Genomic DNA, 25,933 nt, shown 5'->3' on the forward strand with positions numbered 1-25,933 from the left:
GGAGGGGGACAAAGGTTGTAGACCATTGCTGAATATTTTAACCATACCACGTGGTTAAACTATTAGACTATCGATACCGACAGAATAAGAAGAAGTCTTTGATATTAATTACTAGTCCGCAGCTAGGAATTCGGTATCATTGAACGCGAAGAACGACAACCGCCGAAACATCCATACTATAGCGAAACGAATGAATGTCACTCTGAACTACCCACTATAACCACAACCGATAGAGAGCGGGAGAGACGGACAATTATACAAAAGAAACAAACTTTTCACCCAGCGATCAAGACGACACACTGAGCGTAAATATATATATATTGATTGCAATTGTTCCCGAATGAATGAGCGTTCATGTGTAAAGGATTAGCATTTCAATTGTTATAATTATTAACTTTGTAGTGACTTCTTAGTCGACCCCACTTCGCCTTTTGTCTAACAAGCCGCCATGCCGGTTTAGCCCAATAGGGCACATTCTCATTTCATGTAACCACATTTGCCTGGTTTGTTTATGCATTTCTGTGAATTACTTAGTTAGTAATAATAAATGATTTAAGACAATTGATGTATGGATGACTCATAGTGAAGACTGGGTTCGTGCAGATAACCAACAATTTGCGACGTTTGGAATGAGACTAAAGTGAGGTAAAGTCAATTATTTTATTAATCAGAAGACTATGGATCAGATATGAAAATATCTGAAAGGTTATATTAGGAAATTATAACCTTGTAATCTGAATATTTTTCCTTGGTGCCCCGACTTCCTAGTTGATTAGTTACATGATTAATCAGTTGATCGTGTAATACTAATTACAGAGAATCTTTGAAAAAAACTATCCGTTTTCAGTTAATGATTTTAAAGACACGACACTGTTTTCTTAGTGTACCATTTAGGGTTTGTTGTGCTAGCCTGTCTATTTTGGGCCATACTCCTACCCGAAGGTCACAAAGATGGGGCTCCACTTCGTATGGACAACAAGTTTTTTAGGGATGATGGCCTAGGAGCCTTCCATAGTCAATAACCAGCTTTCCAACAAACACTCTGTAGGAGGGTTGGAGAAGGTAAAATGGTCAGAAAGAAATTTTAATAAAGAGAAACAAAGAAAGAATAAATGTGAATTGGTGACATTTGACCAAAAGAAAGTGATTGTGAGAAAGACTGAGGGTGGATTGAGCGAGCTACTCCATACAAATTCACAAGATATGTGAAGTACGACCTAAGGTGAAAAGTGCTCTATATACAGTAAATGCAACCCAGTATAATAGTAATTGATTATAGAGACAGGGAGATAGGGGTGTCAGTGTACCTGCCAGGGCCAGCTGTGGGGCTTGGCGTCCACTCCGTTGACCACACGGGTGGTCACGCGAGGGCTATGGGGGTAGACAGAGAGACAGTTCAGTGTCAGGTCTTTCTCTCTCACACAGGAGTCTCCAACTCCGGTCCTGGAGTGCTACAGTGTAGGTTCCGGTTAAAGCCCAGAACAAACATACCTTATTCAACTGATTAACTAATCATAGTTGCCAGTCTGGGCTAATAGTTGACTCAGGTTGAATTAGGCGTGTCAGTGTTGGGCTGGAACAAAAAACCTGCACACCCTTCAGCTCTCCAGGAGTCTCTGTCTAACATCCACACACATAGAGGCTGACCCCTAGCGCTAGCGAGGATCACTGAGGCCAGAACAATCGGGATCATGTTGATTAATAGGTTGCATGCTGGGAAACAGTGTGACACATTCAACTTTAAACCCTAGTCCTCAGGGATGCCTCATTACCTCTGTGGATGAAGGAGAATACATTAAACTGCCAATCAATATCTGAAGCCTAATCGCCGGCAGACCGCCGCGACAGCTGTGTTTCCTGGAACAATTCATATGGCCTTCTGATTACTGTCCACCCACCTTTCACCAATCTATGTGTATTTCTGCGTTTCTCATCATACACTGGATTCTGGATATAAATTGGAACAACCTCCATTTGCCCTGATAACACCCTGGCAGCGTTTCACTTTAAGAGGATGTTCCCTTCCCTCTGCCCTCGTTCACTCCCCTTCATTGATCTGAGACAACTAAGTCTTTAACTTTGTTTTATACATATGAATGTATTCAGTCAGTGTTTAAATAAGTTGGTGGAGGGGGATTTCTCATCAAAGACTATTGTTGACACATCCATTTTTATTAATTTAGCTCCCGAGTGGCGCAGCGGACTGAGGCACTGCATCTCAGTGCAAGAGGCGTCACTACAGTCCCTGGTTCAAATCCAGGCTGTACCACATCCGGCTGTGATTGGGAGTCCCATAGGGCGGTGCACAATTGGCCCAGCGTCGTCCGGGTTTGGCCGGTGTAGGCCGTCATTGTAAGTAAGAATTTGTTCTTAACTGACTTGCAAGGTTAAGTAATATTAAACAATAAGATATTCTGGTGGAGGAAAGAGAGAGGGGCACATCTTATTCATGTTTTATATACAGGGCAAAGGTTGTGTGTGTGTGTGCATGCACGCAGCCTAAGTGCTGTTTTGCATGCTGATCTAAAGAACCAACACTAGGTGATGCTGTAATCTCTAGTTAACATTTGTGGCAAACTGAACTTGATCAGTTGAACTTCTCTGATAGAAGAAGAAATGCAATATCTTTGTTAACCAGTAGATGAGGCACTCTATCCATAGACACAGAAGTGATGTACTGGCAAAGCATCTACTATCCACACCAACAAATCTGTGATTGTTCATATACTTATAACACAATGTATGTCACAATTGTCATCAAAAAGGGAATCCATAACCAACCTGGTGTTATTGAACCCAAGTCATATTTGCTCGCTAAGCTGAAGCTGTAGCATTATATCTGGAATTGGATGACAACATTTGTTCAGGTTTTCTAAGGACAATCGTTTCACAATCGTTTACTCAGAATGTTTACATAATGTCACAATTTACAGTTCTCTATGTCCTGTTGTTGAACAGTATATTGTACATGTTTGAAGAATTACGGTTTAAACTATCTTGCATTGTTTGTCATGGAAATGGGTTTGTAATCGTTATAAAATGGACTATAACTGCGGTGTCATATAAGGTACATTCAGTGGCTGGTGTATGTGGTATAATTATTTCACAGATATTGTTCTTTGTTACTCAATAATGACTAGCCTATTTCTCCAGATAAGGTGTGCAGCCCGCGGTAGATTAACTGACTGTTCACCGTCAATGATCCAAGTCCTGCTAATTGCTATGACTTAAAGCTGCCATAAAAGTGGGTGAAAGGTTCAATCACAGTTCACCAGCAGCTCTACTGTGTATACCTGAGTGTGGTTGTTTATGGAGGCTAAACTTAAAGGGACAGTTTGAGATTTTGAGTCAGATAAACACATGGCTACACATGGATCTCTGCGTGCAGTTTGAAGGAAGTTGAAGGATGTTTCTGCGTGCCCGTTGATCCTATAGACTTCCAGGCATTGTACTAACGCTAGGTAGCAATCGCTCCAGAAACGACCTTCAGAAATGACCTCCAAACTGCAAGCAGAGACATAAAAATTGGTATCCATGAGTTCATCGAACTATCCCCTTTAAATTAAAATGACCATGGCACTCTTATCAGAGAGATGCAGTTAAAAAGCCTGTATTGAATTGGCATGTCTATGCAGTAAAGTTACAAATAAGGCAAACAAATCATCTGTGTGTGTTTTGAGAGCCGGGCATGTCAAAGAGGGTGTCAGCAACAGTGTCAGAGGCTGGCCTGAGCACAGTTCCACGCTTCAAAGGTCGTCAGTGACTCCCTTCCTTCTCAGACTGTTTAAATCCCAATCAGTCAGGACAGACAGACAGACAGTCAGGACAGTCAGATAGACAGACAGACAGTCAGGACAGACAGACAGACAGGACAACTGGCGTGGTGTTTTCCAAACCTTCACCGCAACACAGAGTGGTAAGCACACACACATATTTTGACATGTTGAAATAATACACAAGACAGACATTGTGTGCATTATTGGGATTTTACCATATTTATTATCATGAACTGATGAACATCTTCATTCATTCATTCATTCATGTGTAATCATAGTGATACATACTGTATGCGTACGAAAAACCATCAAAGATAACACAGCAGTTTATGTACCTCAATGCACCTAAGAATCTTTTCCAGAGGAGATCAATGTTATGAGGTCATTGTGTTTTGTCTTTGATCGTATTTGAAGGACTATACACATATTGCCTGTGAGAGGCAGTGTCTTTGTGATGATATGGTTGTATACTGTGTTGTATACTGTATACCGTTGTCTTCTGTTTGGCACCTAATAATCACTCGCTATTACTGTCCTCATTATCGATAGATTATGGCCTCTGTACCTGTTGATACTCTCACACCTATATGTGTTAAATAAGACAACACAGATGGAGGAGTATGTCTCCACCACCAATATCACCGTCAGGGGATCACCTCACGATACCTGAAGACAGTTATGTAATGAGTGCTCTTGTGTAAAGACCTTTGTTACTTTCTCTTGGTTCTACAATCTCTTGTATAAGTGACCTACTAAAGGTAGTAGAGCTAAAGTGCCCATTTACACAGCCAGCTCAATTCAGATTATTTGGCCAATCAGATACAGATCCCTTCTTTTTTCCCAAACGTATAAACAACAAAACAACTACATTGAATCTGATCTTTGGAGTTTTAATTTGTAACATTAGTATTTGGTTCTAAAATCCAATACAATTACGGTGCTCTGCATGCGAGTCTGGATATAAGATCAGTTTGTTTCCATTGCTAGAGTCAACTTTTTTCCATTGCTAGTCTCTCTCTCACCAGCCAGGCAAACTCACACACACACACACATCCTTCCGTTTCCATGACAACCACCCCTGAAATGTTATGCAAACTCCAGAATTACAACCGCACGTCGCATTCTAAGCAAACCCATTACGACTGCTTATCGAATTCTAAGCAAAGCTCTCTAATACTTTGTTTTAAGAAGCCGCCGCCAATATCTTTCAAACTGTCACAATCTGCTGCAACCTAAGCACCCTTTTCACTCTTTATTTATTAAGTCTTCAAAATGATTACTTCTAGGACGCCAGGACCTTGAGGACATTCATTCATTATGGTTAAGGTTAGGGCAATGGTTAGGAATAAAACAGAAAAAACTCATCTTAAAAAAACAAGTGCCTACCCAGCAAATATTTAAAGGAACACTGACAGTAAATGATCATTGTGTCTGTGTGTTATTTCAGAGACAACATCAGTGTGAATACGCAACTCTGACATGGGTCTCATTTCAAACTGAGTGTGGACAGTCAGACATAAATCGGATTTAAGAAAAATGCTGTGTAAACATAACCCCAGCAGAGCATTCCTGTCTAAGGGGGTGCTAATGTTTCACATGCTTTTTGAACTATCATAATTGAATTGTTAACTTAAGCAATAAGGCCAGAGGAGATGTGGTATATTCAAGCAATAAGGCCCGAGGAGGTGTGGTATATGACCAATATACCACGGCTAAGGGCTGTTCCTACGCATGACACAACGCAGAGTGCCTGGACACAGCCCTTAGCCATGGGGCGGCAGGGTAACCTAGTGGTTAGAGCGTTGGACTAGTAACCGGAAGGTTGCAAGTTCAAATCCCCGAGCTGACAAGGTACAAATCTGTCATTCTGCCCCTGAACAGGCAGTTAGCCCACTGTTCCTAGGCCATCAATGAAAATAAGAATTTGACTTGCCTAGTTAAAAAAATTGTATGTTGACCATATATCACCAAACCCCAAGGTTCCTTATTGCTATTATAAACTGGTTACCAACGTAATTAGAGCAGTAAAAATAAATGTTTATAAATGTCATACCCGTGGTATACGGTCTGATATACCACAGCTGTCAGCCAATCAGCATTCAGGGCTCGACCCACCCAGTTTATAACAAGTGATATGTAGCTGATATCCTGTCATTGTAAATGAGAATTTGTTCTTAACCGACTTGCCTAGTTAAATAAAGGTTAAATAAATTAAAATATATATATATATATTTATGTTAGCCTGTTGGATTACCATGTCTGATACGAGTTCACAGTCATGATGTACTGTACAGCCACTACCGATGACAACCTTATATAATGATATTCCCTGACCTATTTCTCAACTCGACGGATTCATACTCATCCAAAGACCCATGTAGCCATAAAACATCAGATGATTCAACATCCTCTGTGTGTGTGTGTGTGTGTGTGTGTGTGTGTGCGTGTGTGTCCTATGTGTGAGCACAACTGTATAAATTCTGGTTGGTCTGTGTCTTCCTCTAGCAAACTCAGGCTCAACACTGCCCCACAGCTACAACACTGCCCCACAGCTACAACACTGCACCACCAGGCTCAACACTGCACCACCAGGCTCAACACTGCACCACCAGGCTCAACACTGCAGCCCAGCCATGAGCAGCACCAAACAACTCAACAACAGGAGCGGAGGCAATGGTGAGGTCACGTTCCCCTGTTCACACCATGCATGCACCAACCAATGGTTGTGTGCCACATCATCGACTGCACAATCGGGCACTAGATTGGTATAACATATGATGTGGTTAGCTAATACGTAAAATACCTATCCAGGCGTTGTAGGATCTGCCATGTGTCAGCAAAGTCTGAACAGAGGAACGTGCCCCTTGTGCTTGTGTATAGCATGTAATAACCCATCGTGCAATGACGTCACATTCTCTGAGACCTGAAGTGTCGACTTCAAGACCAAATGTTGATGTGAACGCAAGATCGAACCCTGTGTGTGTTGATTGACTGAGTGGATAACCTATCTCTTCCTCCAAACATGTAAAAATGCCATTTAGGATCTGTGATATCAGAAAGCTTGAACATTTGTCTTCTCTCTCCATGGAAGCATCCAAGAAGAAGTGCCCCTTGGCCATGGGGCTGGAGGACATTGCCCCCCTGGTGCGCACTGTTGAGGAGATCCCTGAGCCCATCACCACGGTGATCAAGGGGAATATCCCATCCTGGATCAATGGAAGCTTCCTGCGGAATGGGCCCGGAAAGTTTGAGTTCGGAAAAGACAAGTACAAAATAAAATTAATACATTGTATACACACACCACTTATAATCAACACATACACACACACACACAAATAACATACACACACTCATATGCACAGACACTCACCCTTACACCCATAGACTCAACCTTACACCCATAGACTCACCCTTACACCCATAGACTCACCCTTACACCCATTGGCTCACCCTTACACCCATAGACCCACTCATACACCCATAGACTCACCCTTACACCCATTTGTCTTTGTCTCTGTCCTCAGCTTCAACCACTGGTTTGACGGAATGGCCTTGATGCACCGCTTCTACATCCATGACGGTGAGGTGACCTACAGCAGCCGCTTCCTGCGCAGCGACTCCTACGTGCGTAATTCTGAGAAAGACCGCATTGTGGTGTGTGAGTTTGGAACCATGGCCATGCCTGACCCCTGCAAGAACTTCTTTTCTCGATTCTTATCCCGCTTCAAGATTCCCAGTAAGTGTCTTCAGAGTTGTGCCCCTCTGTGTGCAGTACAGTACATTCCCCGTTGTTCTGGTTGCGGCTGGTGGCATTGGCCAGGGCTGTTGACTGTATGCATTGTGTTGCTCACAATGTATGTATTGTGTTGAGATTATAAATATGATGGTTGAAACCTAGTGCATGTTTCTCTGAGTGTAGCAATGCTTAGCGATCAGGAGAGCAGATTGTTGTGTGGGCTACCTGAGCAGATAGAACGAGAAAGAGAGAGACAGAGAAACGGCTGACTTTTAAAAGCTCAGTATTCAACCATTTCTGTAACTAAACTGAAGAGCCTTAAACATTGATCTAGAGAAGTATTTTGCTGCTTCAAAGCATAACCGATTGTAAACCAGCACAGTGAGATTAGGGTCAATAGAAAAAATAGCATCATTATAACACACCACATTTCTGAAGACTCAAGAGTGTTTGTGGCCCTCCCCTCAGCACCCTCCACTAGCACTGCCCCAGTATCTGTGTGTTAGAGATGTCGATGATGAGTATGACAGGTCTCCTCTCTAATGCCCAGCAAGCTTTGATTCAAACTCCTATTAGACAGCTCTGCAAGCGTTTTAATGTCAAAATACGTTAGTTACTCACCAAATATGGGGTTTCTTCATTTACTCCTCTTACAGCCGGTATGTACTTCCAAAAAAGGTCTATAAGAATTGAATGTTCATCTTGTCATTATTGTACTGCCGTATATTGTTTATATGGTCTGTCTTTAAGTTTAGTTGCTCAGCGAAACCCCATATTTGACAATAAAACACTTAGCTGTCTAATGGGAGTCAGAATCGGCACTTCCTGGGCATTAGAGAAATCTCTAACGCACAGATACTGGGGCAAGTCCACAGATACTTGTGCCACAACAAGTTACTTTAATAGTCACACAATGTCTGTGTCCCCTCCTTCCTGTTTAGATGAGTGTGATTTCTAGCTTAGCCTGACCTAAAAGGAAATTGACACGTGAACATTGTGTCCTGTACTAACCAACAAAAAAAAACATATTGAAAAGTATTGGAAGGTGTTGCTGCAATAGGATGCTGTATAGTTTCTCTACACATATTATTGTGATCACTGAGAAACAACAGCTGATTGGCAACATGTTCTGTATGCTCCAGTCCTGATATCTGGATTTGTTAACAGAGGCCACAGACAATGCCAGTGTGAACTTTGTGAAGTACAAGGGTGACTATTACGTAAGCACGGAGACCAACTACATGCGGCGGGTGGATCCACAGAGCCTGGAGACCAAGGAGAAGGTACAGCTATTGTCTATGACAACTATCACACCAAGGATGGAGTTGAACATATTTTACAGAATTCAGGGGGGGGTGTGGGGGAGATGCAGTTCCTTAGACCGCTGCGCCACTCGGGAGCCTGATCTTACTGTTATGAGGATGTTTGCAGTGATGATGATGAATATAGTGACTATAATGATGATGTGTGTCCTTATGTTCATAGGTGGACTGGTCTGAATACATTGCAGTAAACTCCGCCACAGCCCATCCTCATTATGACCGTGAAGGGGCCTCGTACAACATGGGCAACTCCTATGGCAAAGGCGGTATGTTATCTACCTACTTACGTACCTACCTAGCTATGTACCTACCTATCTACCCCTACTAACCAACTTACCTACCTACCTCCCTCCCTACCTACCCCTACCTACCAACTTAGCTGCTTACCTACATACCTACCTACCTACTTATCTACCTACTTACCTACCTACAGTTGAAGTTGGAAGTTTACATACACCTAAATATTCCTGATATTTAATCCATGTAAAAATTCCCTGTCTTAGGTCAGTTAGGATCACCACTTTATTTTAAGAAGGTTAAATGTCAGAATAATAGTGGAGAATTATTTATTTATTTCTTTCATCACATTCCCAGTGGGTCAGAAGTTTACATACACTCAAATAGCATTTGGTAGCATTGCCTTTAAATTGTTTAACTTGGGTCAAATGTTTCGAGAAGCCTTCCACAAGCTTCCCACAATAAGTTGGGTGAATTTTGGCCCATTTCTACTGACAGAGATGGTGTTACTGAGTCAGGTTTGTAGGCCTCCTTGCTCGCACACACTTTTTCAGGTCTGCCCACAAATTTTCAATAGGAGTGTGGTCAGGACTTTTTGATGTTTGTTGTTCTTAAGCCATTTTGCCACAACTTTGGAAGTATGCTTCGGGTCATTATCCATTTAGAAGACCCATTTGTGACCAAGCTTTAACTTCCTGACTGATGTCTTGAGATGTTGCTTCAATATATCCACATAATTTAATAATTACCTCATGATGCCATCTATTTTGTAAGGTGGACCAGTCCCTCCTGCAGCAAAGCACCCCCACAACATGATGCTGCCACCCCCGTGCTTCACGGTTGGGATGGTGTTCTTAGGCTTGCAAGCCTCCCCCTTTTTGCTCCAAACATAATGATGGTCATCATGGCCAAACAGTTCTATTTTTGTTTCATCTGACCAGAGGACATTTCTCCAAAACGCACGATCTTTGTCCTCATGTGCAGTTGCAAACCGTAGTCTGGCTTTTTTTATGGGTTCTTCCTTGCTGAGCGGCCTTTCAGGTTATGTCGATATAGGACTCGTTTTACTGTGGATATAGATACTTTTGTACCTGTTGCCTCCAGCATCTTCACAAGGCCCTTTGCTGTTGGTCTGGGATTGATTTGCACTTTTCGCACCAAAGTACTTTCATCTATAGGAGACAGAACACGTCACATTCCTGAGCGGTATGACGGCTGCGTGGTCCCATGGTGTTTACACTTGTGTACTAGTGTTTGTACAGATTAACGTGGTACCCTCAGGCGTTTGGAAATTGCTCCCAAGGATGAACCAGACTTGTGGAGGTCCACAATTTTTTTCTGAGGTCTGGGCTGATTTCTTTTGATTTTCCCATCATGTCAAGCAAAGAGGCACTGAGTTTGAAGGTAGGCCTTGAAATACATCCACAGGTAGACCTCCAATTGACTCAAATTATGTCAATTAGCCTATCAAAAGCTTCTAAATCCATTACATAATTTTCTGGAATTTTCCAAGCTGTTTAACAAACTATAGTTTTGGCAAGTCGGTTAGGACATCTACTTTGTGCATGAAACAAGTAATCTTTCCAACAATTGTTTACAGATTATTTCACTTATAATTCACTGCATCACAATTCCAGTGGGTCAGAAGTTTACATACACTAAATTGACTGTGTCTTTAACAAGAAATTTGTGGAGTGGTTGAAAAACGAGTTTTAATGACTCCAACCTACTGTAAGTGTATGGAAACTTCTGACTTCAACTGTACCTACCTACTTACTTACTGTCGGTTTGTCGGCTTATTATCAAACCAAATTTGCACATTTTATACATGCTGATGAACTACGGTAATACAAACACAAATGTTTCACAATAATTTAATCACTTGATTTAATAATAATAATTATTATCTAAAGCGGCAATCTATGATTGCTTAAGACATGTTTTACTTTGAAATGAATTATATATACTGTCAGGTTCAAAGTTATTGACACCCTTGATAAAAATGAGCAAAAAAGACTATAAAATAAATAATACAAATATTGAGCTATTACATTTTTTACAAAATTATATTATTTTATACTAATACATCTGCTCAGAGAAAGAGATGTTGTTTAACAAATGACACAAAAATACATCTAAAAAAGTTGTCAAAATTCTTGCCACCCCTGTCTTCAATACTCCGACACCCTCCCCTTGCGAGGATAGAGTTTCAGCCTCCTGGCAGCAGCAACCAGGTTTTTGGCTGACATGTCCTGGTGCTTGGTAGAGTTCATGATGCCGTCGACCTTATTAACAAGGGCTGCAGAACCAGTGGAACCAAACAGCCCCATAACATCAAAGATCCACAACCATATTTTACAGTAGGGATAAGGTACGTTTCTGCATACGAATCCCTAAATCGATGCCAAACCCCCCACTGGTGTGCGTGGCCAAATAGCTTTATTTTCGTGTCATCTGACCATAGCACCAGTTCCAATCCATGTGCCAATGCACTTAATGCAATCATTTTTTTAGTACTTGTTAAACAAAATCATATTTTTTAGCAACTGTATTAGTATAAAATAATATAATTTCCCGATTTTGTTTAGCATACAAATAGCTCAGTATTTGTATGATTTATTTATATATTTTTCTAATCTTTATCAAGGGTGCCAACAATTTTGGAACTGACTGTATATATCCATTGATTCTTGAAGAATATAACTTATAAATACCTAAAGATCTTAGTTCAACTGTCATGCCCCATCATTCCTCCAATGTCTGTAAACAAACACTGTGTAGCAACCTACAGTAGTGACTGAATACATTTTAATACTTTTTTTGTAATTCATGTGCAAAAGAGACATTGGTCTCAGTATGACTCTATAGCCCCATCCCTCAACTGTTTACCAAATCAGTGGCAGGATGGCTGCTTTGGCCACTTTAATGATAAACACTATTATCATGTATGATACCTCTGATATGTTGATTGGTAATGTAAATTGACCCTCTATTGGCCCATCGTTGTGTCTCACCCCAGGCTTTTTCTACAACATCATCCGTGTGCCCCCGCCTGAGAAGGTAGCGGGGGAAGACAAGGCTGATTTCAGTGGAGCTCAGGTCCTCTGTTCCATCCCAGCCTCTGACTCCAGGAAACCATCCTACTACCACAGCTTCGGTCAGTATCCATCAATCTCCTCCCTCCACCTCCCCCTGTATCTTTCTCCCTCTACAACAGCGGTGCTGAATTTCAATGACTGGTTCTCACTCTCCTAACTTCCTCTTTCTTTACTACCTCAGCTAAAACATCTCCATGATGGTTGTATTATCTCCATCTGTATGTCCCTCTCTCTGACTGTTTCTCCAAGTGAGAAATTGTGGAGGTTGGTTTGTGTGCTCTATGCATGTGTGTGTTTCAGTGGTTGTGTGTATATGTGTGTTTGTCTGTCTGTCTGTGCATGCATGTGTGTGTGTGCATGCGTCTGTCTGTCCGTCCGTCTGTCCGTCTGTCTGTCTGTCTGAGCACGTTATTGGAGGTAAAATCTATTCGCTCACAATGTGAAGTAGGCTGTTTGAAACAGTGGTGAATACATGTGGCTTGAAGGGCAGTAGACCAGCATAGCTAGAGTACTTTTGATGCTTTTTACCAGCCCTAATATAACTTAGCAAATTAAAACCTAGTTTTGGGGATTTAATAAAATACAGTGTATTCAGAAAGTATTCACAGCCCTTGACTTTTTCCACATAAGTCATTGTTGTGTTACAGCCTGAATTCAAAATGGATTAAATATGATTTTTTTTCACCCATCAACACACAATACCCCATAATAACAAAGTGAAAACAAGTTTTTAGACATTTTTGCAAAGATAAATATATACTTTACATAAATATTCACACCCCTGAGTTAATAAATGTTAGAATCATCTTTTCAAGCCGGCTGTAACACACAAAATGTGGAAAAGGTCAAGAGGTGTGAATACTTTCTGAAGGCACTGTATTGTATGTTACCTGCCCAGGAGATAATGTATGTTGCCGGTTGGAGGCCAGTATTTTTAGCTACACATAATACCCTCAGCTCTACCTCTATCCCTGTGTTGTGTGACTGCAGCCATAATACCCTCAGCTCTACCTCTATCCCTGTGTTGTGTGACTGCAGCCATTACCCTCAGCTCTACCTCTATCCCTGTGTTGTGTGACTGCAGCCATAATACCCTCAGCTCTACCTCTATCCCTGTGTTGTGTGACTGCAGCCATAATACCCTCAGCTCTACCTCTATCCCTGTGTTGTGTGACTGCAGCCATAATACCCTCAGCTCTACCTCTATCCCTGTGTTGTGTGACTGTAGCCATAATACCCTCAGCTCTACCTCTATCCCTGTGTTGTGTGACTGCAGCCATAATACCCTCAGCTCTACCTCTATCCCTGTGTTGTGACTGCAGCCATTACCCTCAGCTCTACCTCTATCCCTGTGATGTGTGACTGTAGCCATAATACCCTCAGCTCTACCTCTATCCCTGTGATGTGTGACTGTAGCCATAATACCCTCAGCTCTACCTCTATCCCTGTGTTGTGTGACTGCAGCCATAATACCCTCAGCTCTACCTCTATCCCTGTGTTGTGTGACTGTAGCCATAATAACCTCAGCTCTACCTCTATCCCTGTGTTGTGTGACTGCAGCCATAATATTCTCAGCTCTACCTCTATCCCTGTGTTGTGTGACTGTAGCCATAATAACCTCAGCTCTACCTCTATCCCTGTGTTGTGTGACTGCAGCCATAATACCCTCAGCTCTACCTCTATCCCTGTGTTGTGTGACTGTAGCCATAATACCCTCAGCTCTACCTCTATCCCTGTGATGTGACTGCAGCCATTACCCTCAGCTCTACCTCTATCCCTGTGTTGTGTGACTGCAGCCATAATACCTTCAGCTCTACCTCTATCCCTGTGATGTGACTGCAGCCATTACCCTCAGCTCTACCTCTATCCCTGTGTTGTGTGACTGCAGCCATTACCCTCAGCTCTACCTCTATCCCTGTGTTGTGTGACTGCAGCCATAATACCTTCAGCTCTACCTCTATCCCTGTGTTGTGTGACTGCAGCCATAATACCTTCAGCTCTACCTTTATCCCTGTGTTGTGTGACTGCAGCCATTACCCTCAGCTCTACCTCTATCCCTGTGTTGTGTGACTGCAGCCATAATACCCTCAGCTCTACCTCTATCCCTGTGTTGTGTGACTGCAGCCATAATACCCTCAGCTCTACCTCTATCCCTGTGATGTGTGACTGCAGCCATTACCCTCAGCTCTACCTCTATCCCTGTGTTGTGTGACTGCAGCCATAATAACCTCAGCTCTACCTCTATCCCTGTGTTGTGTGACTGCAGCCATAATACCCTCAGCTCTACCTCTATCCCTGTGTTGTGTGACTGCAGCCATAATACCCTCAGCTCTACCTCTATCCCTGTGTTGTGTGACTGCAGCCATAATACCTTCAGCTCTACCTCTATCCCTGTGATGTGTGACTGCAGCCATTACCCTCAGCTCTACCTCTATCCCTGTGTTGTGTGACTGCAGCCATAATACCTTCAGCTCTACCTCTATCCCTGTGATGTGTGACTGCAGCCATTACCCTCAGCTCTACCTCTATCCCTGTGTTGTGTGACTGCAGCCATTACCCTCAGCTCTACCTCTATCCCTGTGTTGTGTGACTGCAGCCATAATACCTTCAGCTCTACCTCTATCCCTGTGATGTGTGACTGCAGCCATTACCCTCAGCTCTACCTCTATCCCTGTGTTGTGTGACTGCAGCCATTACCCTCAGCTCTACCTCTATCCCTGTGTTGTGTGACTGCAGCCATAATACCCTCAGCTCTACCTCTATCCCTGTGTTGTGTGACTGTAGCCATAATACCCTCAGCTCTACCTTTATCCCTGTGATGTGACTGCAGCCATTACCCTCAGCTCTACCTCTATCCCTGTGTTGTGTGACTGCAGCCATAATACCCTCAGCTCTACCTCTATCCCTGTGTTGTGTGACTGCAGCCATAATACCCTCAGCTCTACCTCTATCCCTGTGTTGTGTGACTGCAGCCATAATACCCTCAGCTCTACCTCTATCCCTGTGTTGTGTGACTGTAGCCATAATACCCTCAGCTCTACCTCTATCCCTGTGTTGTGTGACTGTAGCCATAATACCCTCAGCTCTACCTCTATCCCTGTGTTGTGTGACTGCAGCCATAATACCCTCAGCTCTACCTCTATCCCTGTGTTGTGTGACTGCAGCCATTACCCTCAGCTCTACCTCTATCCCTGTGTTGTGTGACTGCAGCCATAATACCCTCAGCTCTACCTCTATCCCTGTGTTGTGTGACTGCAGCCATAATACCCTCAGCTCTACCTCTATCCCTGTGATGTGTGACTGCAGCCATTACCCTCAGCTCTACCTCTATCCCTGTGTTGTGTGACTGCAGCCATAATACCCTCAGCTCTACCTCTATCCCTGTGTTGTGTGACTGTAGCCATAATACCCTCAGCTCTACCTCTATCCCTGTGTTGTGTGACTGTAGCCATAATACCCTCAGCTCTACCTCTATCCCTGTGATGTGTGACTGCAGCCATAATACCCTCAGCTCTACCTCTATCCCTGTGTTGTGTGACTGCAGCCATAATAACCTCAGCTCTACCTCTATCCCTGTGTTGTGTGACTGCAGCCATAATACCCTCAGCTCTACCTTTATCCCTGTGTTGTGTGACTGCAGCCATAATACCCTCAGCTCTACCTCTATCCCTGTGTTGTGTGACTGCAGCCATGTCAGAGAACTATGTGGTGTTCATAGAGCAGCCCATCAAGCTGGACCTGCTCAAGTTTATGCTGTTCAGGATCCAGGGCAAGAGCTTCGACAAGGTCATGACCTGGGAGCCACAGTATGACACCATCTTCCACGTGGTGCACAGACACACAGGCGAGGTGTGTGTTAATGACCCAAACAATCTACGTGGTTACAGTAAATTTATAAAATAAGGAAATCTATGCATTACCCAGGAAATCGACTCAATCCCCAAAGCACTGGTAAATGTATAGATTCTGTGGAATATCTGTACATTAACCAGTGCGACAGGGAATGTATAGATTTATCAAGGAAATCCATAATTTTTCCAGATTTTACACATTTCCAGGAGCATTTGTACATATAGGACCAGCCCATTTCATCTCTAATTGGCTTGTTTGTCACCAATATGTCTAAAGACTTTTTGGTCTGTTTCATCCAATAGCAAAGCAAGGTAAAGTACAGCGCCCCACCCATGTTCACCCTTCACCAGATCAACGCCTACGAGGACAAAGGGTTCCTTGTAATGGACATGTGCTGCGGGGACGATGGGGACGTCATTGGAGACTTCACACTAGAGAACCTTCGAAGGGGTCCAGGGGAAGAGATGGACAAGGTTTGTTGGTACAACGAACACACACACACACACACACACACACACACAGTTGAAGTTACATACACCTTAGCCAAATACAATTAAACTCAATTATTCACAATTCCTGACTTTAATCCTAGTAAAAAAAATCCCCTGTTTTAGGTCCGTTAGGTTCACCACTTCATTTTTAGAATGTGAAATGTCAGAATAATAGAGATAATGATTTATTTCAGCTTTTATTTCTTTCATCACATTCCCAGTGGGTCAGAAGTTTACATACACTCTTTTAGTATTTGGTAGCATTGCCTTTAAATTGTTTAACTTGGGTCAAATGTTTCGGGTAGCCTTCCACAAGCTTCCCACAATAAGTTGGGTGAATTTTGGCCCATTCCTCCTGACAGAGCTGGTGTAACTGAGTCAGGTTTGTAGGCCTCCTTGCTCGCACACACTTTTTCAGTTCTGCCCACAAATTTTCTATAGGTTTGAGGTCAGGGCTTTGTGATGGCCACTCCAATACCTTGACTTTGTTGCCCTTAAGCCATTTGCCACAACTTTGGAAGTATGTGTAACAGTATAACTTTAGACCGTCCCCTCGCCCATACCCGGGCGCGAACCAAGGACCCTCTGCACATATCAACAACAGTCACCCACGAAGCATCGTTACCCATCGCTCCACAAAAGCCGCGGCCCTTGCAGAGCAAGGGGAACTACTACTTCAAGGTCTCAGAGCAAGTGACGTCACCGATTGAAACACTATTTAGCGCGCACCATCGCTAACTAAGCTAGCGTTTCACATCCGTTACATATGCTTGGGGTCATTGTCAATTTGGAAGACCCATTTGTGACCAAGCTTTAACTTCCTGACTGACGTCTTGAGATGTTGCTTCAATATATCCACATAATTTCCCTACCTCATGATGCCATCTATTTTGTAAAGTGCACCAGTCCCTCCTGCAGCAAAGCACCCCCACAACATGATGCTGCCACCCCGTGCTTCATAGTGGGATGGTGTTCTTCGGCTTGCAAGCCTCCCCCTTTTTCCTCCAAAACATAACGATGTTCATCATGGCCAAACAGTTCTGTTTTTGTTTCATCAGACGAGGACATTTCTCCAAAAAGTACGATCTTTGTCCCCATGTGCAGTTGCAAACCGTAGTCTGGCAGTGGATTCTTTCCTGGCTGAGCGGACTTTCAGGTTATGTTGATATAGGACTCATTTTACTGTGGATATAGATACTTTTGTACCTGTTTCCTCCAGTATCTGATCCTTTGCTGTTGTTCTGGGATTGATTTGCACTTTTCGCACCAAAGTACTTTAATCTCTAGGAGACAGAACACGTCTCCTTCCTGAGCGGTATGACGGCTGCATGGTCCCATGGTGTTTATACTTGCGTACTAGTGTTTGTACAGATGAACGTGGTACCCTCAGGCGTTTGGAAAATGCTCCCAAGGATGAACCAGACTTGTGGAGGTCCACAATTTGTTTCTGAGGTCTGGGCTGATTTCTTTTGATTTTCCCATCATGTCAAGCAAAGAGGCACTGAGTTTGAAGGTAAGCCTTGAAATATATCCACAGGTACACCTCCAATTGACTCAAATGATGTCAATTAGCCTATCAGAAGCTTCTAAAGCCATGACATCATTTTCTGGAATTTTACAAGCTGTTTAAAGGCACAGTCAACTTTGTGTATGTAAACTTCTGAACCTGAACCTAAGTGAAATAATCTGTCTGTAAACAATTGTTGGAAAAATTACTAATATCATGCACAAAGTAGATGTCCTAACCGACTTGCCAAAACTATAGTTTGTTAACAAGAAATTTGTGGAGTGGTTGAAAAACGAGTTTTAATGACTCCAACCTAAATGTGTGTAAAGTTCCGACTTCAACTGTACACAAACACACACAAATATACTATATTATACTGGTACTCTGTGTAAAAGTAGGTTGTTTGAAACAGTGGTAAATACATGTGGCTTGAAGGGCAGTAGACCAACATAGCTATAGTACTTTTGATGCTTTTCACCAGCCCTAATTTAACTTAGCAAATTAAAACCTAGTTTTGGGGATTTAATAAAATACAGTGCCTTCAGAAAATAAATAGTTGTCACGTCCTGACCATAGAAAGCTTTTATTTTCTATGGTAGAGTAGGTCAAGGCGTGACTGGGGGATTGTTCTAGTTTATATTTTCTATGTTGGTGATTTGTATGATTCCCAATTAGAGGCAGCTGGTTATCGTTGTCTCTAATTGGGGATCATACTTAAGTAGCATTTTGTCCACCTGTGGGTAATGGGATATTGTTTATGTTTAGTTGTCTGTTAGTACTGCATTGTCGTCACGGTTAGTTTATTCTTGTATTCTTCTTATATTTGTTTTGTATTTGCTTAAGTTTCACTTTATTCATTAAAATTATGTGCAACTCTACGTACACTGCGCCTTGGTCCGACCATCATTATTACGAGCAACGTAAGCTGTACATATCCTATTTGCTATTTAGTTTGTAAAAATGTGTAAATTGTAACTAATTTTACACATAATGTTGCCGCTACCGTCTCTTATGACTGAAAAGAGCTTCAGGACATCAGAACAGCGATTATATTATATTTTTTCTTTCATGAGTCTGATGCGAAGGATATATATTGCTTCCCGGAGACCAGGCTCTCATCCAGTCATTCACTTGAAGAAAAGACGGAAATACAGAGGGCGGAAGCCTGGGTAACTTGTGAGAATTTGTCGGCGAGTGAGTAAACCACCACTACCCTCTGTATTATTGGTCAATGTGCAATCATTGGAAAACAAACTGGACGATCTACTATTAAGAATATCCTACCACATCAACACCATCATGCCAGAAACCCTAGACCCACTCCAATTCGCATGCCGCCCCAACAGATCCACAGATGACACAATCTCAATCGCACTCCACACTGCCCTTTCCCACCTGGACAACAAGAACACCTATGTGAGAATGCTGTTCATTGACTACAGCTCAGCATTCAACACCATAGTGCCCACTAAGCTCATCACTAAGCTAAGGATCCTGGGACTAAACACCTCCCTCTGCAGCTGAATCCTGGACTTCCTGACGGGCCGCCTCCAGGTGGTAAGGGTAGTCAACAGCACATCTGCCACGATGATCCTCAAAACTGGGGCCCCTCAGGGGTGCATGCTTGGTCCCCTCCTGCACTACCTGCTTGGCCACGCAGTCGTCGGTGAACCCAACTCAAACACCATCAAGTTTGCTGATGACACAACAGTTGTAGGCCTGGTCACCGAAACAATGAGACAGCCTACAGGGAGGAGGTCAGAGACCTGGCAGTGTGGTGCCAGGGCAACAACCTCTCAATGTGAAACTGATCGTGGACTATAGGTAAGGGAAGGCCGAACAGGCCCTCATTAACATCAACGGGACAAAAGTGGAGAGGGCCAAGATTTCCTTGGTGTCCACATCACCAACAAACTATTATGGTCCAAACACACCAAGACAGTTGTAAAGAGGGCATGACAACCCCTTTTCCCCCTCAGGAGACTGAAACGATTTGGCATGGGTCCCCAGATCCTGAAAAAGTTCTATAGCTGCACCATTGAGAGAATCCTGCCCGGTTGCATTACCATCAGGTATGGGAACTGCTCAGCATCTTACCGGAAGGCGCTATAGAGGGTAGTGCATACAGCACAGTACATCACTGGGGCCAAGCTTCCTGACATCCAGGACCTATATTTTAGGCGGTGTCAGTGGAAGGCCCATAAAATTGTCAAAGACTCCAGTCACCCAAGTCATAGACTTGAGCCATAAGACTGCTGAACAGCTAAACTAATCAAATGACTATTTACATTGACCCCCCCCCCCCCCCTCCCCATTTTTTTTTACACTGCTGCTACTCACTGTTTATCTATGCAAAGTCACTTTACAAATGACCTCGACTAACCTGTACCCCTGCATATTGACTTGGTACCGGTATCCCCTGTACATAGCCTCGTTATTGTTATGTACATTTCTTGTGTTACCTTGAGATGGATTAGAATGGTTTTACCTCAGTTTTTTTTGTAAATATTTTATTAACTCTATTTCTTAATCTGCATGGTTGGTTAAGGGCTTGTAAAGGAAGCATTTCACTGTAAGGTGAAACACCTGTTCTATTCGGCTAATCTGACAAATAACATTTGATTCAACTTTTTATTTAGCCAAGTTATCTTTACTCGTTGTGTATTTATTATTACTTTTATTATTACATGTTTTACTTCTCTATTAGTTCTCTATTTTCTTTCTCTCTGCATTGTTGGGAAGTGCCCGTAAGTAACCATTTCAATGTTCGTTGACACCTGTTGTTTACGAAGCATGTGACAAATACAATTTGATTTGCTTTGATTTGCACTAGATCTCAACCACTGAGTAGATATAAAACTACAAGAACATTTCACAATGATATCCTGCCCACTGCGAACATATGCAACAGATTAGCTGACATGCTGTTCACACATACTGTGGTTCGTTGTTACTTTAAGTTCATTTATCTTACTACAGCTGCTGACCGATATGTGAAGAATAATTCATTATAGGCAATTGGTTTTGTTTTGTAAAATGTCTGTTTTGTTTTTTGCTATGTCAGTTTTATAACTCCATGTGCAGAAACCTTCCACGGAGATACGTCCTACCCCTGACCGTAACTGATGACACACCCAGTGACCAAAACCTTGTCACTCTGCCTTTCTGTCAAGCAACAGCGGTCAAGACTGGGTGTGGAAAGGTGTGTATATGTGTGTGTGTGTGTATTTATGCATGAATAAATGTGGGATATTTCCTGCTGTTCAATGAATTGTAATTTCAATTAATGATACAACCATTGATTCTTGAAGAATATAACATCAATTGATGAGCTTAGTACAACTGTCTTATCTTATGACACTATATATACTATTGTTTTACTCCATTGATGTTTTATTGACATGTTCATACCAGTCTTTTTATAGCAAACTAAGGGCTATATTATTTTCTGTATTGCTGAAGCGTTTCAGATTGTACGATTGAAATGTAAGAGCAATTTCCGATTAAGCCGAAATATGCAGCGTTTACCGTAAATGCAGTCTCCGCCAACACGGGAACATTGCCTTAAAATTTGAATTGGGCTTTAGTGTTGAACTTCCGCGATGCGGATTGAATAGGGCCCTAAGTGATGGGCTTGCTGTTTAGGCTGAAACACAAACTCAGTATTGTTGCTCCCAGAGGGGAAGCACAGCACTCAAGCACAATTGAACCAGCAACCCTTTACTCATAATTCTGTAAATGGCAACTACGTCTGCTAATGCTAACCCCTGGCATTGTGACGCATGTGTTCTGGCTGATGAAAAGAAAATGTGTTTTTGTTGTCATGGCTACCTGACATGACTCTCTTTGGGGTGTGCTGCAGGTGCTTTGTACACACGAGGAACTCTATGATGAAGAGCTGTTCCAGTACGGTGGCCTGGAGTTCCCACAGATCAACTATGCCCATTACAATGCGCGTCCTTACCGCTACTACTACGCATGCGGCTTCGGACACCTGTTCAGCGACTCCCTGCTGAAGATGGATCTGGAGACCAAGAAACTTAAGGTTTTTATTTTTCTAACTCTCCAATTATCCACAGCTCAATAGCACCTTCAGAGTCAATGGTGAATCAGCTAGACTGCTAGGCCTGCTTTTAGTGACCTACTGCTGTGTCTAATTTTAAGGACATGTTGACATTTTCTCTGTGTAGGCATGGCGTCACCCTGGTCTCTTCCCATCTGAGCCTGTGTTTGTTCCTGCGCCCAACGCAACAGAGGAGGACGATGGTGTGGTCATGTCCATCATCATCACACCCAGAACTGTAAACAACAACAACGACATAATCAACAACAACAACAAAAATGTATATTCACCATTGATTAATTACCTTTGACACAACATTGTATAATAATCTCTATATTTCTGTTTCCAGGAGAAAAGCACGTTCCTGCTGGTTCTGGATGCCAAGACTTTCACGGAGCTGGGCCGGGCAGAGGTTCCAGTCAACATTCCATTTGGAACTCATGGAGTGTTCAATGAGATGCAATGAAAATGCTAACGTCACAACCCCTTCAGAATTCTGCTTATGAAATTACTCCGTCCATGTATGTATTTTCTAAAGCTGTTAAGATAACATCTCTAACTACTGCAGTACTCTTGGAGCATTTTTGGTACAGCCAGAGGAGGAAGGCCCACTCCTCTGAGTCTTGTTCCTCTTGAGGCTAAGACTCTCGAGGTTTGTTCCTTCTAGGGAGTTTTCCCCTGCCGCTGGCTGTACTTCTGCTGCTTGCTATTTGGGGTCTAGGCTCGGGTTCTATAATAATAATAACAATAATAATGAAGTAATACATTGGATTTTTACAGCACTATGAAGTATTTTGTACCAACTGCTAAGGTAGAAAGGCTTTATAAATACATCTAATTGATTTATTGATAACACAGAACTGAGGATAACCAGTTCCTCAGACCCTTTTAAAATGTCAGTCTGTAGACACATCTATCTATGTCATATCCTTATCAGAAGGTGCCCTCTGCTTTGTAAAGTAAATGTTGATGTTGGTGACTGATCTGGTGTTTTTTCATGGACATTAACTGTAGACCTTAGACTAAAACTTGGGATGGCTTTTCACTACTTTGGTGTTCACAATCAGTGTCAATATTTGATCAAATATTTCTGCGGCAACTCATTTTCTCTACAGCAAATTACAAGAAGTCAACTGAGGCTCTGAAGTGAAATGAGTTTTACTTGTTTAATTTCCGATCTTCAAAGTGTTTCATAACATGTACGCATTTGAAATACTATAGTCCCATAGCCGTGCAGTGCACTTACAAAACATGAAAATGCCTCCAGGAAATGTCATTTCAGTTTAAGTAATGTGATATAAAATGGACATGGTCTAAAATGCCAGTAAAACAAATGGCTTTCAGCATTCAATAGCCACCACTGAGAGCCAAAGGAAGGTCACATTGACAACTCAGATTGGATTTTATCCCATTGTCATGGCCCACTGTAAGGGTGACTTACAAATACATTATTTTCATAGACTGAAACAGATTTAATTGTTACAATACAACTGTAGAATGCATTGCAAATCTATATTAGTTTCTCAATACTTTATAATTCTCATTGTCACTGTCATAATTTAGCTGCTAGCTGGATCACTGAAGGGAATGTAGTCCAGAGGGTTGCACACACATTAGTGAGAGCAGTAAGACTGAAAGAGCAGTGGAAGTAGCAAACGGCTGCCTATTTAATAATATTTTCCATTCAAGCCAGGTCTCCCTAGGTTACTTATTAATTACCCCATAATTCCTAATCTAATCAGTCATGCTTAACTACTCTTTGTACTCAAATATTCAAATTAATTAGTGGTCTATCCAAAGGGCAGGAACATTGGTATGAGGGGAGGCCGCCAGGGACCGCCTGTATCGACATTTGAATAAATGTGGCACTAATTTGCATATTGTCAAATGGTTGGATTTTGTGAATAATATTTACGAAACACCCCCATGTTCATTTTATATCACTCACACTTTGTGGTGGAGAAAAGTTTGAGAAATATTACTCATTCTCATAATTAGATACATTTAATGCAGGGGTGTCAAACTCAATTTCTGGAAGGCCATGTGTCTCCTGGTTTTCGTTATTTCCTTTCGATTCGTGTGCCAATTTACCCTGCATTCTTAACCAAGTGGGAAGGTGGTATTTACCACGTACAGCTGAGAAAAATCCACTTGAGTGCCCCTCGAACTGATAATTACTAGTGTGAAACTCCTCTATCTGAGCTCCAACTTCTCCCACATGCTGACCTCTGACATCACCTACTAAGGAAATTACCTCGAAAACAGCATTTTCAGCAGTTAAATGCAACAACAAAACATTATTTATTAAAAGCAATCTATTAATATGGTTTTTGAACACTTTAATTTGTTTGCGAGCATGATAGCTATGTTTAGCTTATTGTTGATGCAGCTTGTTTGCCATTAGCCAATAAGCATTTCTCAATGAGTTCAAAGCATATGAATGCATCCAACTCGCATTTACTACTTCACAACTGGAAATTAGCTCCTTCCCTCTTGGTTATGAACACAGCATTAGACTTAGGAACTCCCCTTACCTGGTTGTCTAACTAATTAGTGACATTAATTGATCAATAATGTACAAGGGAGGAGTGAACTCACAGACCATCCACCCTTCAGCAATTGAGTTTGATTTATGGCCTGTGTAGTAATGTTCCTGGTCGTGTTATGGGAAAGCTAGCCTATAAGTCTGGAAAACTAGGCAACATCTAGTATAACTCTGTTTTCTCTAATTGTACACACTGCAGATGTTTTGCGATGCTACAGAGCAATTATATACCCATGGAGATAGCCATGGTGTACCATGTCAACAAGAACCAACTCCCACTAAGGAGTCTGACAGCCTGACAGAGCACTGCATGAAAAGGATTTGTGTGTGCAGCATTAGAAATTGATAATTTATGAGAGAAAAGATCATTCACAGTTTTGGGGCTAAGTCACTGATTTGCATTGTGGGGCTAAGTCACTGATTTGCAATGTGGGGCTAAGTCACTGATTTGCATTGTGGGGCTAAGTCACTGATTTGCAATGTGGGGCTAAGTCACTGATTTGCAATGTGGGGCTAAGTCACTGATTTGCAATGTGGGGCTAAGTCACTGATTTGCAATGTGGGGCTAAGTCACTGATTTGCAATGTGGGGCTAATCCACATCACACCACTGGAAGTGGAATAAAGCTCTGAAAGGAGATCAGCCTTGCCAACAGGTCAAAATGAACCTGATTCTCAGATAACACAGCCTATTCTTTCTGGGATATTAGCCTACCTGACAGTTTACCATCATTACTAGGCACTGGCTATGCAGTTTGTCAGTGTGCATGTCTCTAAATAGAGACTTTGTTTTCAAGATTTGTAAATTAAAAAAAAAAAAAACATGTATGATGGCCAGGGCCTATTTAAGCAATGAAGCACAACCAAGTCATATCTTTGAAAGACTTGAAAATTCGAATATTTAGAAAAATGGAGCATCAACGTTTACTTCATGGCATCCTTGGCATTGGCACAATACAATACATTGTGTCCCTTAACCCTCTATGTTTGAGACCAACATTCTAATGCGACATGAAATGAAATTATGGGATATAGCTGAAATGAATGACGCTTTTGTTATCATCTCTGCTATATGACAAGTCTGCATTTCATATCTGTTTGACTGGTAGGCCTGCATTAGTTTAATGTGTAGCCCTACACGTTATGAGCTGGCATTGACATAGAAAACGTAGGGTAAAAATGTGATCTCATGAAAGTAACTGACAAATAAATCAACATTTATTACGCATTTAGCGATGTGAAGGAAAAGGCACATGTCCTGCCTTGACTTTAAAAGAGGACATTCGTTTTATAGTGAATGAGCTAGC

At 42.1% G+C, this 25,933-nt stretch overlaps 1 protein-coding gene across 2 annotated transcripts; it reads left to right on the forward strand.

The window, feature by feature from the left end:
* On the forward strand, window positions 1-24,396 carry LOC110525113 (beta,beta-carotene 9',10'-oxygenase). 2 transcript variants are annotated; one of them, XM_036979560.1, is made up of 14 exons: window positions 1-305; window positions 2,184-2,352; window positions 6,282-6,452; window positions 6,868-7,042; window positions 7,301-7,512; window positions 8,680-8,795; window positions 8,998-9,100; window positions 12,091-12,228; window positions 15,858-16,018; window positions 16,324-16,494; window positions 21,084-21,221; window positions 21,882-22,064; window positions 22,210-22,320; window positions 22,432-24,396. In XM_036979560.1, exons 3-14 carry the CDS (start codon window positions 6,410-6,412, stop codon window positions 22,546-22,548), a joined length of 1,668 nt encoding a protein of 555 aa, XP_036835455.1. In that variant the 5' UTR covers window positions 1-305; window positions 2,184-2,352; window positions 6,282-6,409; the 3' UTR covers window positions 22,549-24,396. The 2 variants fall into 2 exon arrangements, with proteins under 2 accessions (XP_036835455.1, XP_036835454.1); XM_036979559.1 differs by lacking the exons at window positions 1-305; window positions 2,184-2,352 and adding an exon at window positions 3,825-3,916.
* Window positions 24,397-25,933: the final 1,537 nt, after the last annotated feature.

The sequence above is a fragment of the Oncorhynchus mykiss genome, chromosome 6, assembly GCF_013265735.2.
Source record: "Oncorhynchus mykiss isolate Arlee chromosome 6, USDA_OmykA_1.1, whole genome shotgun sequence".
NCBI classification, from domain to species: Eukaryota; Metazoa; Chordata; class Actinopteri; order Salmoniformes; family Salmonidae; genus Oncorhynchus; species Oncorhynchus mykiss.

Coding starts and splice junctions, on each gene's coding strand:
- LOC110525113 (XM_036979560.1), top strand. CDS start 6,410: ATGAGCAGCACCAAACAACTCAACAACAGGAGCGGAGGCAATG. Junction 9,101..12,090: donor CAACTCCTATGGCAAAGGCG/GTATGTTATCTA, acceptor GTCTCACCCCAG/GCTTTTTCTACAACATCATC. Junction 22,321..22,431: donor TCATCATCACACCCAGAACT/GTAAACAACAAC, acceptor TTCTGTTTCCAG/GAGAAAAGCACGTTCCTGCT.